The following is a 16,925-nucleotide window of genomic DNA, read 5'->3' on the forward strand; positions in this document are numbered from 1 at the left end:
GATTAAACCGAACCGGTTATTAGATAGCTATATAACTAACAACAGTCTCTTCTCTCATCTCTCTCGCTCTCTTTCGAACTAACTAACGATCATCAAATCAAATCAAAGTCTCTTCCTTTCACTTTGATTCCTCTCTCCGCCATGGAGCTACCTGAACTTCCAGGCAATGAGTTTGGGGACATGTTGGGTCCCCACACACACTACCTTGATTCCTCCTCCTCCTCCTCCGAAGCCGATTTCGGATTCGCCTTCAACGACAGCAACTTCTCCGATCGGTTGCTCCGGATCGAGATCATGGGCCGCGGCTCTAACCCCGACGCTGAAGGGTATGGGAGCATCGCCGATTGGGCTCGTCGCCGCAAGAGGAGAAGAGAGGATACTATCAAGAAGGAATCTGGTAATCTTATAAAGGAAAGGCATTTGCTTTTAGGGCTTAATCAAATTGTTTTTGATTTCGTGTTTTTTTTTCTTTTCAATTTTCAGTTACCATTTCAGACATTCTCGCGGGTGCTGAGGAGCGGGTTTTGACTAATGAGCAGCCTGATATGGATGAAGGCGAGGCTATGATTGAAGAGGCTTTTTCAGGTAGTGTTACTTATAAAGCTACGTCCTTTTTTTTTTTTAATTGTATTGTGTTTGATTGATACACAAGGAATTGGTTTTTGAATTTTAGGTGATGATGAGGACGATGTGACTAGTGCCCCAAACTGGGGGCTTGAGTGGTTGGACTGTTTTAGTGTTAAAAGGGTTAGGGAGCTTCATATTAGTTCTCCTATCTTAGCTGCCAAAAGCCCTTTCTTTTACAAGGTCAATCCTTCTTTTTTATGTTTGTGTTTTTGCCCTTTGTGTGTGTGTCTCACTTTTGTTTTTTTTTTTGAAAATGTTATAGCTTTTCTCCAATGGAATGATGGAATCTGGACAAAGGCATGTCACTCTTCTAATCAATGCATCAGGTATTCATTCATGTGATCATTATTTGATTGTGATGTTAGTTTGTCCTTAACAGGACAAGGCACAGATGGATTACATTTGTTGATTTATCGTGTGTATTGGCTTGGTATTCATTTGTTGATTAGTTTGTCTTTAGATCTTATATCTTTAACAGGACTAGGCTCAAATGGATTTACATTTGTTGATTTGTTTGTGTGTTAGTTCGACTTAATAGATGGATTTGATTTTTATATACATACCTTACTTTGTGTATATGACAGAGGAAGAAACTGCTTTGATGGATGTTAGTTTGTCTTTAGATCTTATATATTTAACAGGACTAGGCTCAAATGGATTTACATATTTTGTTGATTTGTTTTGTGTTATTTTCGACATTAATAGATGGCGTTTGATTTATATTTTACATACCTTACTTTGTGTGTGTTTGCAGAGGAAGATGCGTTGATGGAGCTTTTAAACTTTATGTATACCAACACGGTGTCTGTCACCACAGCACCTGCATTGTTAGATCTGCTCATGGCTGCTGATAAGTTCGAGGTCGCCTCTTGCATGAGTTACTGCAGCAGACTTCTCCGCGACATGCCTATGACTACCGAGTCTGCGCTGCTTTACCTCGACCTTCCCCCCACTGTTCTAGTGGCTACACCCGTTCAGCCTTTAACCGATTCTGCAAAGAAGTTCCTTGCTGCCCGTTACAAGGACTTTACCAAGTAACAACTTTTGTGACAAATGTAATAGTTTTGTATGCATTTATTCAACGATATAACTGTCTTTTTTTTTTCAGGTTTCAAGAGGAGTTTATGTCTCTCCCCTTGGCGGGAATTGAGGCGGTTTTGTCAAGCGACGATCTCCAAGTTGCATCAGAGGATGCAGTTTACGATCTTATCTTGAAATGGGCAAGAGCGCAGTACCCTTCGTTGGAGGAGCGGAGAGAGATTCTCGGGTCACGCCTCGCACGCTCCATCCGCTTCCCGTTCATGACGTGCCGTAAGCTGAAGAAGGTGCTGACATGCAGTGACTTCGAGCACGAACTAGCGTCAAAGCTTGTTCTGGAAGCGCTCTTCTTCAAGGCGGAAACCCCACACAAGCAGCGTAGCCTAGCCGCGGAAGAGTCAGCCTCAGTGCACCGCCACCTCATAGAGAGGGCTTACAAATACAGACCGGTCAAAGTACTTGAGTTCGAGCTTCCTATGCCGCAGTGCGTGGTCTACCTAGACCTGAAGAGAGAAGAATGCATTGGATTGTTCCCTTCAGGGAGAGTCTATTCTCAGGCCTTTCACATAGGCGGTCAAGGGTTCTTCCTCTCAGCGCATTGCAACTTGGACCAGCAGAGCTCGTTTTACTGTTTCGGGCTGTTCCTAGGGATGCAGGAGAAAGGGTCGGTGAGCTTTGGAGTGGACTATGAGTTCTCGGCGAGGTCAAACCCATCGGAGGAGTTCATAAGCAAGTACAAAGGGAACTATACGTTCACTGGAGGGAAAGCAGTTGGGTACAGGAACTTGTTTGGGATTCCATGGACGTCTTTTGTTGAGGAGGATAATCTTTACTTCATCAATGGCATCCTCCATCTCAAGGCTGAGCTTACCATCAGAAGGTCTACAGATCCTTAGTGACCTTTTCTCTTTGTTCCTTCATGGCAGACTTATCTTTGCTACATCTCTTCTCTCTAACCAAACTTTTATTTTAGACTTTGAAGTTTATATAACTTTATAAAACTTTTCTAAATCAGCGACATTTAAGAATGATGTAAATGCGTTTGGGTTTGGTATATTTCTGTTTATGCTTTTTACTTTTCTTGATCAGCAACTTTGATGTTTGATATTGCACATTATTTTTCTATCTTGCATGTTCGTTCATAATGGTCGCTTGATTGTATTATGAACGAACTTGTGAAGATAAAAAATATAATGTGCAATATACAACAGCTTTCTATAAAGTAGTGGACGAAAAAAGTTTGCTATATAAAGGAAGACCTAACCCCTAACGGAGCCGTGGGAGGGGAAGCCAGGCGTTGTTGGCTCATCATAGTCCAGTCCTCCTATAAAACACACTTTTTTGAACTAAACAAAACACATACATTAGACATTTAACGGAACTAGGTCATATCATATTTTTGAATAAAGAGCAATTTAACTATCTACTTGGATTGAAACAGACCTCACACTCCATTTGAGCCAAGCCTTTTGGTCGAGTTGGTCTTTTAAAATTCCCCCACTATTAAAATTTCAAATGATTTCGAATAGAAACTGACCGTTGTTTGGATACCGTACACGTGGTACGGTGTCATCTAGTGTACTCAATCATTTTTATTTAATAGACTACAGTCATGAGACAGAGAGAGAGAATACATGGAATCTTGATGTTACATTTTTTTACAATTTTACGACAAATATATAACTATAAAAATGATTTGTGTTTTGCAATTTCGTTAAAAAATAGCTTATTAGAAAACAATATTATAGAAATAAATCAACAGTACAGATTAGAGAAAGATCAATAGTTTTTTTTTTTTTAACTATCCTCGTGCGTGCACCAAGGATCTAGTCCACTGATTAAGGTATTATTATCATTCTTCTCCTCTCAACCTCAAAATTATAATCTGTATCTTATTTAATCAAAGACAGGCTGGACATTATAAAAAGTTCAAAACACATAAATGACATTTAAAAAAATATATATAATAATTTAATACTATAATAGGTTTATTAAAAAAAAAAGTCTTTATTTCCTTATAATAACATGAAGAAAGTTCAGTTGTGTTTCCGCCGTGTCTATCTGAAGGAATGCACGTAACCAGTAACCTCCTCCTAAAAACTCCTATAAATCCATCAGAGATCTCTGTTCTCTTGTCTTCCTTACTTACTAATCTCTCAAGTTTATAAACTGTTTACTCTGTTCTTGGCGTTTTATTCTTCTGTTGGATTTCACCAGATCTCCAAACTTGTGTTTTCTTTTGTTTCTTCGTTTTATTAACCATATAAAGCTAAACCTGATTTTATATTATTTTATATTATATTGGTACCATATATATAATAAATATAAAAGAGAGTGGTGGTGATAAAATCTAGTAATAATCAAAATAAGAATCCAAGATTAAGTGTTTTTTGCTCATTGTATCGCCAGGTGTTGTTCTTATCGTTGCTGTCTTAATTCATTTGAGAGAAGAGTACTTAAGCAACAAAAAGAGTATTTAAGATTTGCAGATCTAATAATAATTAAGAGGTCGTGGTCATGAGACTTTTGTGAGATAAAAAGCTCTTTTGTCGTTTTTTGCTCCTTTCTTTGGGTTGTGAAGACAAGAGACAGAGAACTTGTCGGGAAGTTCTTGAGATTTTCAAAATTTAGAAGTTGGAAACTTTCTGTGCAAGAGGGAAGAAAGAAGAATGGGTCATTACGCAGCAGTGTGGGATCATAAAGCAGCTACTGAGATGACCAAAGACTGGAACGGCATTGACCAAGTCTTTCTCCGTAACCCTCATGGCGCTTCTGCCAAGGTTTCAACTTTCTTCAGCCTCGTCTTCATGTCTCTCTTAAAGTCGAGTTTTTTAAAAATCAATGTGTTTGTGGGTTTTGGTTTTGGCAGATTAGTTTACATGGAGGACACGTGGTTTCATGGAGGAATGACCAAGGCGAAGAGCTCCTTTTCACTAGCAACAAGGTATGTATGTATGTGGTAACCCCTTGAAACGTATTATCGAAGAAGAAGGCATAAAGAGATGTGATTTTTAACAAATGTAATATATTGTTTAGGCTATATTCAAACACCCAAAATCAATGCGTGGTGGGATTCAGATTTGTTATCCTCAGGTAACTTTTTTATAGTTAGTGCTCTCATTGTTGTATCATTTTTTTTGTTTTGAACATTGTAATTGAATTGTTTTTGTGTGTGTGTTTGAAGTTTGGGGATTGTGGATTACTGGACCAACATGGGTTTGCAAGGAACAAAATTTGGGTTATCGATGAGAACCCACCTCCTCTTAACTCCAAAGAGTCCTTAGGCAAATCATTTGTTGATCTTCTTCTCAAACCATCAGAAGAGGACTTAAAGCAATGGCCTCACAGGTTAAAACCATCATCATTTGCTTTTTAATGTTCTTTCTCTTTTTAGATTCTCAAATCTATATGTGTGTGTTTCCCTTTGCAGTTTTGAGTTCCGTCTTAGGGTCTCACTTGCCATAGATGGAGACTTAACATTGACTTCTCGCGTTAGAAACGTCAACGGCAAGCCCTTTAGCTTCTTATTCGCTTATCATACTTACCTCTCTGTCTCTGACATAAGGTATTTTTTTCCACTTATCAGTAAAACATTCTGTGTGTTTGGTGAAATACAAAAGTGTTCACTTGTGTTTGGTTTAACAGTGAAGTGAGGGTTGAAGGGTTAGAGACATTGGACTACTTGGACAACCTTAGGAAAAGAGAGCTTTTGACAGAACAAGGCGATTCAATAACCTTTGAATCTGAGGTAAAGATCATGCAAAACATGTATAGTAAAGAACAAAGCTATCTTTTGGTTTAAGTCATATCAGAATGTTTCTTTTGGTTTCAGATGGACCGGACTTACATTAGATCACCCAAAGTGGTAGCAGTTCTTGACCATGAACGGAAAAGAACATATGTTATAGGAAAGGAAGGTCTTCCAGATACAGGTAAAGATATTCAGACAACACTTAAAATTTGTTGATGACTAGTTTCTTACATGAGTTATGATGGTGATGATGATGCAGTGGTGTGGAATCCATGGGAGAAGAAATCTAAAACCATGGCTAATTTTGGGGATGATGAGTACAAAAGCATGCTTTGTGTGGATGGTGCAGCAGTTGAGAGACCAATCACTTTGAAGCCAGGAGAAGAATGGACCGGAAGGCTTATGTTAACCGCTGTTAAGTCCAGTTTCTGCTTTGATCAACTTGAACTACAGAGCAAAGGATTCTGATTCTTACTTACCTCTTTTAGAATCCCAATCCTTAAAAAGAATATTATGCTTATTCCATTGCAGTTTTTTTTGGTACTGCTACACTGGAAGAGAGCAGAGACATCATTTTGTGTTCAGTTTTTCTTTGCATGTTAAGCTGTTTGTACTTTTATTATTCTCACAGTAGAGAAATTTATTATTAGAAACTAAAATGTCCCACATCAGTAGTTGCAAGGGATTCTAATCAATATATAAGATAGATGGGTCACTCTTCTTATCACCAATTGGTTTTAGGTTAGAAGTCCATCGAGCTTAATATGGTATCAGAACCATGTTCACGAACTCCAACCCGATTCATCGATGATCTCGAGGGGGCGTATTAGACACAAAGTGGCATAAGCAATATATAAGATATATGGGCTTCATCTTATCATCAATTGGTTAATATTTACCAGCCGGGGATTTTTCATACCGGTACTCTTTGTGATGTAGTGACAAAACAGAGAGCATTATGTATTTTTCAAATAACCATGTTTAACTTTTATATTTATCATCATCTTAGTTCATTTAATTTTATATTTCATAATACTTTTTATATAAAAATGTCAGATTCGATAAATTTAAAAACTTGTAACCTACCTATAATTAATAAGCAAGATAATATATTATTTTAGATTTCACTAATTGATCTTTAGAACATAACAAAAATAGATGCATTGAGAAATTTGATTTTTCACTTATAACTTCTTATTTAATTTGTATTTTTGCAATTCTCATTTATTATATTATAACTTTAATAACCTTTGCAATAATTTTTAATAGGGAAAATTGTCAAAACGGAACAAAAAAATAACATAGTTGTCCATATGGTATAAAAGCATCACTAAGTTGTCCCTATAGTATAATATTTTTCATAATCTCAAAACTAATTTTTCCTTAATCAAATTAAACATAAATTAAAACCATTTTTAAAAAGTTTAATAGAAAAAGATAAAAAAAAATAAGGTAATCCCATAATGTTTTAGAAAGGAAGAAAAATGTAAAAAAAAAAAAAATTTAAAAAAGAACACCTGATCCCGTAACCTAATTGCATTTGGTTTCTAAAATCCTCCAAAACTATTCTTTTAAAATCTTCTAAGGTAGAACTTGATTTCAATAACAATAGCATACCCCCCTTCATCATCAGCCAAAAAAACCCATCCCATTCCCAAACACCACGTATTGTATAGATATGCATTATAGAAAAAGAGTGTGAAAATCACAAGAAAAACTATTGAGAAATCATAGATTGATGAAGAAGAAAAGCCAAAATCGTTTTTCTTTTTTAATATTTTGACAAAGAAAATCAACCAGGACACATTTTAGGAAATTAGAATATTTTCTTAACTGAAACTTCCTTAATTTTCGGAAAAACTAGTTTTTTTATCCGTAGAAGGCACCTTTTACACTGTGTAGAACCATGACAAAAATTCTGAATACAATTTCTAAAAGTAGTGATCTTTACAATTAGTAGAAACTACATTCAAAAGAAAAGTAGTGGTCTTTACAATTAGTAGAATTTGCATTCCACATATTTAGAATTTTAATCATTTTTAGATTGTTTCTTCTAAAAAAAGTAGGTGGACTCGTTTATTTTGGAATTCGTTTTTTACTAACTCATTTTCCGTAGAAGACGAATTCTAGTTTTAGTGGAACGTAATTTTAAAATTTTATTTATCAAGTTTTTTAACAAAAAGAAAATGTGTTTGTGTACATAGGTGTTTTATTAATTGTTTATATTTTAATATTTTGAATATTTTTTTGGATTCATAAAAGGGCAAATCTCAAAAATAGCACCTTTTTAAGTTTATATCACAAAAATAGCACTCAAAAACTAAAATGACCAAAATAGCACATTTCTAAGTTTATCCTTTGAAAATTTTAATTTTTTTATTTTTCAAAATTTGAAATCTTATCCCCAAAACCTCATTTCTCAACTCTAAACCCTAAACCCTAAACCCTAAACCCTAAACCTTAAACTCTAAACCCTAAACCCTATACTCTAAACCCTAAACCCTAAACCCTAAACCCTAAACCCTAAACCCTAAACTCTAAACCCTAAACTTTAAATCCTAAACCCCACCCTTTAACTCTAAACCCTAAGTTTGTGACTTTTGATAAAACATTAAGTGCTATTTTTGTGACTTTTGACTTTGAGTGTTAGTTTGGGAACAAAAACTTGATTTAGTGCTATTTTTATCTTTTTCTCTTCGTAAAACTATTTATTTAATTAAATTTCAGAAATGGAAAGGTTAGAATGGAGAATAAATGGACAAATATGGTTTTATACCATAAGGATAATTATGTTGTTTTTTTGTTCCGTTTTGGCAATTTTCTCTTTTTAATATATGTTTCATTATTTATAAAAGTTTTTTGTATTTTTATTAACTTTGATAAGTTTTAAGGACTATAATCCAAATTAAATTTCTTTTTAAAGTCAGATTGAAGGTTTTATCAGTGGAGAAAACCATCCTCAAAACTAAGATTTGAGGTTTCACACAAACCTTAAAACACATGAGACCATTGTGTGTTCAATCTATAGTTTGACTGTTGCATTACTAACTTTTGAGTTTGGGAAAAATTAGCAGCAACATTTAACAAAGACATTGACAAAAAAAGCTTGGGACATATTAGTTTTGTTTTCTTTCTCTAGCTCTGAAGTTTATGCAGCTCGACGATACTCTAGCTGTTTGGTGTTTTCTTGAAGTACCTTCAAAAAGCAGAACCAAAGATTTTAGAAAACAAAGAATGCTCTTCAATGGTGGCACAAAAAAAGGATTCAGAAACTCCATTGCTTTTACCTCGCGTACTCTCTCAGCAATCGCCTTGCAGCCTTCAGAAGCCAATGCAAACACCGTTTCAAATGTTTCCATCGGTAACTTTGCATCCATCTACACATTTTCAACCAATAAATTAAAAACAATTTGATTGGGGATATAAGAGAGAAGGATGAACCTGTAGGAGTGTCACTTTGTCTAGTTTAGGTAGAATGCCTACGGTAACATCAGCTCCTCCGGCGCTATCTTCGACATAGTTAAGATCAAGAAGTGGAGTACTGTTCAAGTATCCAGCACTGCAGGAAACAGCAAGATCACGCATTGGTATTCCAGCGTCAGCAAGAGCTAGAGTCGCAGCATTGATACAAGCTGATCTTGTTCCTGATTAATGATTACACAAACATAGCATTAATGAAAGATCCCAGAGATTAAGATAAAGAGAGGGTTTGAAGAACAGTTACCTCCATCAGCTTGTAGAACTTGAAGGAAGATGTCAATCTGCATAAAAAGAAACAATCTAAAACTCAATATTCTGATTCTAAAATTTCACTGGAAAGTAAAAAAGAAGGGAAGACCTGAGAATGAGGCAATACTTCGGTTAATATGCAAGCTTCCATTGTCTGACGGATGACAAGAGATAACTCTGTTGATCGCCTGACCATACCATGATAACACACAACCAATTCAACTTTTTTGTAACTGCAAGAACAAAAGTTTGAGTCTTTTAGATATTGTAGTAAGTGTGTAACCAACCTGTCGTTTTTCTGTCTTCTACGATCACCAGTACTAAAATGAGCCATACTATACTCACACATCACCTACCAATTAGAGTGAAAAAGGCACAAGCATTTCAAATTTATAAAAGCATTAAGCCAAGAATAATACACACAAACATGTACACACCAATGCATGACCATTCTTTTGTTGGCTCTTGTTCTGAATCTGAATGAGCAAAGAGACACACAATCAAACACACAGAAAGGTACATAAGAAACTTAGAGAATGAGTGAAAAAGCACCTCTCTTGGGCCATAAACAGCTGCGATTACTTTGGTATTACCCATCTCGAAGACAGCAGAGCTAGACATGAAAAGTTTGGGTTTTTTTTTTGTTAATTCATGAAAGTGCCAAATTAAGAACTGAGATCAAGATATGTGTTTACCCGTCAGCCCTGGAAACCACTCCCACTTCAGCTACGATTTGCCTCATCTATTACAAAACCAGCATAAGAGATAGAGAGATTGATTCACAGCCGATGCAAAAGAAAGATACCTCATTGAATCGGCGACCATCTAATCTAAGACCTTCAGGGTTTACATACTCCATTGCTGTTAACTCTAAATGAGAGCAATGATGAGAGAGCAATGAGACACAGAGACTAAACCAAGTTCGATACTTCCAAAACAGAGAACCAACAAAATCTGAAAGACGCGGGGAGAGAGAGACGAGGCTTACCTTAAAATTTGCCGCGGAGATACGACGGAGGTTTATGGACGGCGGCGATTCGAGACACTCCCGACGAACGAGTGAAACCAAAGCGTAGGGCTTTAGTTTTTTTTTTTGTTCTGTCTGAGTTAGTTCAGATTATAAGGGTACAATGGTAAAATTACTACGAGAGTCAGGAGGTTGACTTAACGACCGTTTGGCTGTAGCCGTGTATGTGTATGTGTATGTGTATGTGTATGTGTATGTGCATAGTCGATTTTCTTTTGGTGTAAATGCATAGTTGGATTTTTTTTAAGACATTTGTTTTTGGCTACAAACAAGAATCAATTTGGTGAACATATGCTGATGAAGTTTTACTTAGAGCTGGATCCACCACGATCGTTTCTTCGTTCAAAGCCTTTTGCAACCGGTTTTACAATTTTTGTGGGACCCAAACCTTTAAAAACTCTTTTGGAACCTGCAATAATGGTGCTCTTAGCATTAGTTTTATGTTCTACGTTAACCAATCAACAATTGTTAGAAAAACATTTAGAAAAACATTTATTAAATACTAATGCTTTCCAAATATTCTCTGGTCAATGCTCTCATATCAAACTTTTAGAAGAGCATTTACATTTATAATTTATAAAATTAAAGAAAATATATAATTAATTCATTTATTTTATTTAATAATATCATAAAATTATTTTTATATCTAGGAAATAAAATTTTGATTTTTAAAAAATTAATTTACAATAAAAGTATTTTTTTAATAATTTAATTTCTAAAATTAATTTACAATAAAATTTTGATATAAATTAAATTATATTTTAAATTTAAAATACTATTTTTAAAAATACATATTTTTAATTATAAAATTTATTTAAAAATAATATTTTTCGATATAAGCATAATTTTAAAATTATTAAATAAAATAAATTAATTATATATCTTTTAATTTTATATGTTAATATATTTATATGTATATATATTAGAAATATATTTATTAAAATAAATATATTATATATTATATATTAATTTTTGTAATAATTTTAAATAGCATACTCATACTGCTCTACCAATCATCTTATTAAACAATTTAGCAAAAACATACAGCTCATGTAGCATACTACTTCTATATCATACTACTACTGCTAATGTTAATGCTCTACCAATCAAAGCTTTAATCTAATCTTATTGGATTAATGATATTTGTTGCAAATCAACATTTTCATTCTGGCAATTCTCTCAAATAGTCATTTTTAAGTTTTTGTCACTAAAATAACCCTAAAAAAAAATGATCAAAATATCCCCTTTTTATTTTGAATTTTTTTATTTTTTATTTTTATTTTTTATTTTTTAAAAATTGACACTCTATCCCCAAAATCTTCTCCTTAACTCTAAAACCTAAGTCTAGATTAGTTAACCATAGGGTAAAAATACAGTCTAGAAATACCCTTTAATAAAACTTATTTTTGTCATTTTCTTTATTAAAAACTATTTTTGTGATAAAACCTTAAAATTTGTTATCTTAGGAAATTTCTCTTTTCTTTCATTTTTGTTTCACACCAATGACTCAATGAGTACTATACCACTATACTACACCATAGAATCATAATGTGTGTTATTTGATTCGATAAGTTTAGTTCCTTTACATCGTTTTTTTTCTTATAGATTGTAACAGTTTTTATTTGTAAAAGTAGTGAGAAATGTTGCTCAAACGAGACTACATAAAATCTAAACCATAGAAGAAACAACCGAATCTGGACCAATATTCTTAGTCATGCGACAAATCTTAGTCAGATGAAAAATCAAAGTTCTGTCTGAAGATCGAGTTATTAATATATTCTGAACTTTGATGTAAACTGTTGAGGTTTTTATATAAAGATTCATTGCTGATTTAAATTGTGTGTACGTGTTGGGTATGCATGTGTAATGAAATGAAAGGTGGTGAGTCTAATGACGTATAAGAAAATGACGGGCTCGTGACGGACGAGATGATGGAATGATATTTATAAGTTTTTCCCTTCTAAATTAGACAATTCAAGACATACACTTTCTAACTAGTACCTACTACGAAAATGGTCTTGCTACGTGCTGTTATAAATATCATATTTTTATCGACTGTTTCTTACTCCTATTATATGATCTTACCAAGAGTGGCTAATAATGCGAAGCTATTAAAAAACCTAAAATCACAAGCAATGTAAGTAGTAGTCTAGTAGTAGTCTAGTAGGATTTTAGTTTCAGGAAATAAGTTATTGTAATTTTTAAAACTAAATTATGCGGTCTTCTTGTTTTTAATGATTTACACAGTTTACAAAATTTTGGGTTTCAGTTTTTGATATGTAAATGTTTTTGGAACAAAGTTATCAAGGTGAAAGACGGACAGTAAAATGCATTGTCTAAAATGAAAGAAATAAAAGAAGTTCAAACAGAGGTGAAAGAAGTGGCTAGGCAACCCTACGTGCACAAGCATGAGCAACAAAATACAGAATTGCCCTCACACCCATTTTGTTATGAACGAAAGATCCACCGCGCCATTTTCCATCTCCAGTGACCACCATCAGATGAGTCATCGGCCAAGTGGAATTCAGTTCGTGATTAGTAGGGCGATAAAGACCGTCGCTTTTTTTTTTTTTTTTAACCAAAAAATAAATCTATAAGAATTTTTTTTGGAACAAAGATACCAAACCTAAGCCTTTTAGTAACACATTTTGAGCTGGTCCATGTGTGGGCTTGTTTTTGATTTGGATTTTGCTGTGGAATGATGGGAATCATTGAGCATTGATTTGTCTCTTATAAGAAATTGATGAAGTCACCAAAAGAATATACGGGAAGCAATTTTGTCAATGATTCTATCTATGTCTCAAGCTCTAACCCTCATAGATAAGTTTCAAGCAATTATAATCAAGACATGAGCTGGAAAACATTTCAAGGACTACGTAACCATTTCAAGTATTGTTAAAAACATTAAAAACATTATACATAGATAGGTTGATAAGAAAACATCCGGATTGCATGTTTTTTTTTTTTTTTTTCCTTTTGCAACTTTATATATTTATAATTTACTTATTTTCTACATTTATTCATTTTCAATTGTGAAATTTTTATTTTAATGCAAAAATAAATATATTTCATTTTATTTTAGAAAAAATAAAAGTCATTTGAAAACTCACCCAACCTCAAAAGGTTATGGAATAAGTGGAATGCTAATTCTATTCTATTTAATTTCTATAAATAATTATTCTTATAGTTTTATCTATTTCATTTTAGTAGTCATCTGTTAAACCAAAATGATCATATGTATAAAAACAATTTTGTTTTTAATTTATAAATTTCACTCTCGCCGAGCTATTAAAAATCTGAAATCACAAGCAATGTAAGTAGTAATCTAGCAGGTAGGGCTGGGCATTTTATCCGTTAGATTTGATTCGATTCGTTATTCGTTTCGATTCGATCCGAAAATTCCGAATATCCGTAAACTTTCGAAGCAAAACAAATACTAAAAATCAATATCCGTTAAAATCGAAGCAAATCACAAATATTAAAATTTTGGGAAGCGGATATCCGATCCGTCAATATATAAATACATATATATCTTGATTATATTTAAAGTTTTTAATGTATAAAATTATATAATTATTATTCTAACATATGATTTGATAAATTCTATTCACATAATTACTTATATAAAAGTATTACATAAAAGGAAGAGAACACATTTATGACAATTATAATTTTTTTCTTAAGTTTTCTTGTTATTATAATTGTTAATTAAGTTCAAAAAATTTACAAAATATGTAGATTCACTACTTCTTTTAATTTTTATCATATATATCATGCAAAAAATTATTTTACAAAATAAATTTGTATCAAAATTTTAATATTATTTGTATTAATGAAAACATATGAGATATCCGTAAGTATTCGTAAATATCCGCAAATATCTATTTATTTTCCAGATATCCGTATTTCCGAATATCCGTATTTTTCCGAAGTAAGGCTAATCGAAAAATTAGATATCCGTGACATATGAACCATATCACAAATACTTTCAAAAATCCGGATATTTGATCCGTGCCCACAACTACCAGCAGGATGTTAGTTTCAGGAAATAAGTTATTGTAAATTTTAAAATTAAATTATGCGGTTTTCGTGTTTTTAATGATTTTTTCCCGACCAATTCTAGTCAAAGCACAATAAAAAAAATTAAGGAAATCTAATCTATGTTTCTGTGAGATACATTAAAATATCAGAGGGAGCTAGTAGTGACTTGGCCTCCAAGCAAAATATCACACATTTCCAGAATAAACAAATTACGTTTCCAATTAACACGAGATTATATTACTCTTTTAATACACATCAATAGATTCACTACCAAACAAATCTATGGTAAGTGACAATCCTCGTGACTAATCTCACATGAAAGGGGTCCCACTTCATAGCGCGTGAGTTGTTTGTACACCACACTGCGAGTGGGAGAATGAAAAAGCTTGGAGACCAAGCTATTAGAATAGGACAGAGGCTCTGCTTTCGGTACGGTAACAAACACGTGTGAGAAATCTAACGTCTCAATCTAAGATGCGGAAAGCCGTTTAGGATCCCCATCGGTTCTCCTCATATTAAATCCCAGTATTATGCATAAAATTAGTGCTATTAACCGGTTTAAACGCGCATTAGTTTCTCCCCTACTGTTGACAAAAAATTTAATGTAAATTTTACGTTTAATAAAATGAGAGTAATATTTAAAGAAGAGGATGTTCCTAAGAAACGGCGATTCTTCTTTAACACCTTGACTCTTCTCTTTCTCCCTCTCCCTCTCTCTCCAACCAAACCAAAGCAGAGTAGATGGAGAGACGAACGAGAAGAGTAAAGTTCACAGAGCATCACAAGGTGACACCTGTCCCGGCTAAACCATCCAACGACTCTCCGAGAGTGGTCCGAATCGCTTATACAGATCCTTTCGCAACCGACTCATCAAGCGACGACGATGATGATAACAACAGCAACGTAACGGTTGCCCCGAGAGTGAAACGTTACGTGGAGGAGATTAGATTCGGCGAAACCAAATCATCCTCTTCGAGGAAAGCTAGAAAAGGCGGAAATGATGACGTGTCAGCGAATCCCGTAAAGTACAGAGGCGTGAGGCGGAGGCCGTGGGGGAAATTCGCGGCGGAGATCCGAGATCCGTCGAGCCGTTCTCGGGTGTGGCTAGGGACTTTCGTGACGGCAGAGGAAGCTGCTATGGTTTACGATCGGGCCGCGATTAAATTCAGAGGCCATAACGCACAGACGAATTTTCTGACTCCTCCTCCTCCTCCGTCTCCTTCGCCGGTGATCGATCTAGAAACGGTTTCGGGATGCGATTCCGGGAGCCAGAGCCTCCGTTCTCCGACGTCTGTTCTCCGATTCAACTTCAACGAGAAAACAGAGGTTGAGATCGAACCAATCGAGCTATCCTCGGAGGTGGAGCCGGCGAGCTTGTTCCCGGATCCGTATTCGTTGCCGGATCTGTGCCTCGCCGGGGAGTACTTTTGGGATTCGGAAACTCCTCCGGAGCCTTTGTTTCTGGATGATGAAATCGAAATCGAGAAACCGTTACTAAACCCGGTTATACCGAAAGAAGAGAACGAACCGGAAGATTTCTCGTTCGATTTGAGCGAAGATTTCGATGCGTCTCCATGGGATGTAGACAATTTCTTCGAGAATGATTAATACACAAATTGGTCTTTGCCAGTCAGTGACGTGGACGGTTCTGGTCGGCTGGATTTTGTGGGTATATATGACTAAGTAGGAGGAGTATTATTAGTTAAGATTAAGATAAAAATGTCAAAAGTGTTTATAAAGGTTTATTAGCTAATTTTAGTTATTTGATTTTTTTTCTTTTGAGATTGTACCAACGTGAAGAGGCAGTATATCCCAAAGTGTTTATAATGTCCATATTAATATTGTTTTAAATGTTGCTATGATATTTTTTTACAATTTGAAGTTAATGCTCTATATAGGACAAAAATTAAAATTAAAAGCAAAATCAAAAATCAAATAAAAATCAAAATAATTGCAGGAAGGCTGATCCGGTTAGGGACTTCCAGTTCTATTCTCATTAGATGTTCGGTTTTTAATGTTTTGATCTAAAGATTTAGAACAGAGAACCAGCTAATATATAAAAAAAGGATTTTTAGGTTTGTAGATTCAGAATTAAACACTCACTTTTTTTTTTTCTACTGGATATTTTTATTAATGGGTCAAAGCCCAACAAGAACTGAACCCAACACAAAACAGAAACTAAAGTCTAAAACAACATACTGCATTTACAAAACTCTATGAACCTTCAGCCCACTAGAAAAAAACCATAGGAGAAGTAAGACGACACTTGCCACCAAGTGTACGTTCGACACACGAATCTGAAACACACATCAATACAAAGAGCCTCCACTTCCTCCGGAAGGAGTCACGTCGGAGCTCTGCCGAAGCGGAGAAAGATCGGTGAACGACCAACAAAACAGTCTTCACGGACAGCCATAACGCAACCGGATCACCGCTTCAGGAAAGCCACCGTCTTCGATCGATCTAAGAGAACTACGATCTTCCTAGTCGAAGGAGAGAAAGGATTCAGGGGATTAGAACGAAAGTCGATGGAACAAGGTGAAAGCAGAAACAACGATCAAACTAAACCGGGAAAACACCGGTGAAAAGCCGGCGGAGAAGATGTAATGAAATCATCTATTCCCGGAGACAAAAGCCGGTGAAGACATCGTTGAAAAAACCACCACTTCCCGGAGTCAAAAACCCGAACCGTCGGGAGCCATAAACCGGAAG

General features: G+C 34.8%; 4 protein-coding genes across 5 annotated transcripts; 3 read left to right on the forward strand and 1 right to left on the reverse strand.

The window, feature by feature from the left end:
* Positions 1 to 36: 36 nt before the first annotated feature.
* Positions 37 to 2,736, forward strand: LOC106411991 (BTB/POZ domain-containing protein POB1). The gene is made up of 6 exons (XM_013852862.3): positions 37 to 397; positions 484 to 585; positions 674 to 807; positions 890 to 953; positions 1,382 to 1,661; positions 1,736 to 2,736. The coding sequence occupies exons 1-6, from the start codon at positions 142 to 144 to the stop codon at positions 2,559 to 2,561; spliced, it is 1,662 nt and encodes a 553-aa protein (XP_013708316.1). The 5' UTR covers positions 37 to 141; the 3' UTR covers positions 2,562 to 2,736.
* Positions 2,737 to 3,190: 454 nt separating this feature from the next.
* Positions 3,191 to 6,019, forward strand: LOC106414225 (putative glucose-6-phosphate 1-epimerase). Its single transcript, XM_013854912.3, has 8 exons — positions 3,191 to 4,445; positions 4,535 to 4,609; positions 4,702 to 4,758; positions 4,850 to 5,013; positions 5,096 to 5,230; positions 5,311 to 5,413; positions 5,498 to 5,597; positions 5,676 to 6,019. The coding sequence occupies exons 1-8, from the start codon at positions 4,335 to 4,337 to the stop codon at positions 5,882 to 5,884; spliced, it is 954 nt and encodes a 317-aa protein (XP_013710366.1). The 5' UTR covers positions 3,191 to 4,334; the 3' UTR covers positions 5,885 to 6,019.
* Positions 6,020 to 8,360: 2,341 nt separating this feature from the next.
* LOC106413798 (exosome complex component RRP41 homolog) lies at positions 8,361 to 10,245 on the reverse strand. 2 transcript variants are annotated; one of them, XM_013854542.2, is made up of 11 exons: positions 10,134 to 10,245; positions 9,951 to 10,015; positions 9,841 to 9,887; positions 9,698 to 9,758; positions 9,583 to 9,621; positions 9,433 to 9,497; positions 9,273 to 9,333; positions 9,141 to 9,177; positions 8,858 to 9,060; positions 8,704 to 8,793; positions 8,361 to 8,612 (listed from the first exon to the last, which is right to left on the reverse strand). In XM_013854542.2, exons 2-11 carry the CDS (start codon positions 10,002 to 10,004, stop codon positions 8,565 to 8,567), a joined length of 705 nt encoding a protein of 234 aa, XP_013709996.1. In that variant the 5' UTR covers positions 10,005 to 10,015; positions 10,134 to 10,245; the 3' UTR covers positions 8,361 to 8,564. The 2 variants fall into 2 exon arrangements, with proteins under 2 accessions (XP_013709996.1, XP_013709995.1); XM_013854541.2 differs by having other exon boundaries at positions 9,255 to 9,333.
* A 4,545-nt stretch (positions 10,246 to 14,790) lies between these two features.
* LOC106412371 (ethylene-responsive transcription factor CRF6) lies at positions 14,791 to 16,094 on the forward strand. Its single transcript, XM_013853296.3, has one exon. It carries the CDS (start codon positions 14,955 to 14,957, stop codon positions 15,819 to 15,821), a length of 867 nt encoding a protein of 288 aa, XP_013708750.1. The 5' UTR covers positions 14,791 to 14,954; the 3' UTR covers positions 15,822 to 16,094.
* The last annotated feature ends 831 nt before the right edge of the window (positions 16,095 to 16,925 follow it).

This window comes from Brassica napus, chromosome C8 (genome assembly GCF_020379485.1).
Source record: "Brassica napus cultivar Da-Ae chromosome C8, Da-Ae, whole genome shotgun sequence".
In the NCBI taxonomy this organism is placed as follows: Eukaryota; Viridiplantae; Streptophyta; class Magnoliopsida; order Brassicales; family Brassicaceae; genus Brassica; species Brassica napus.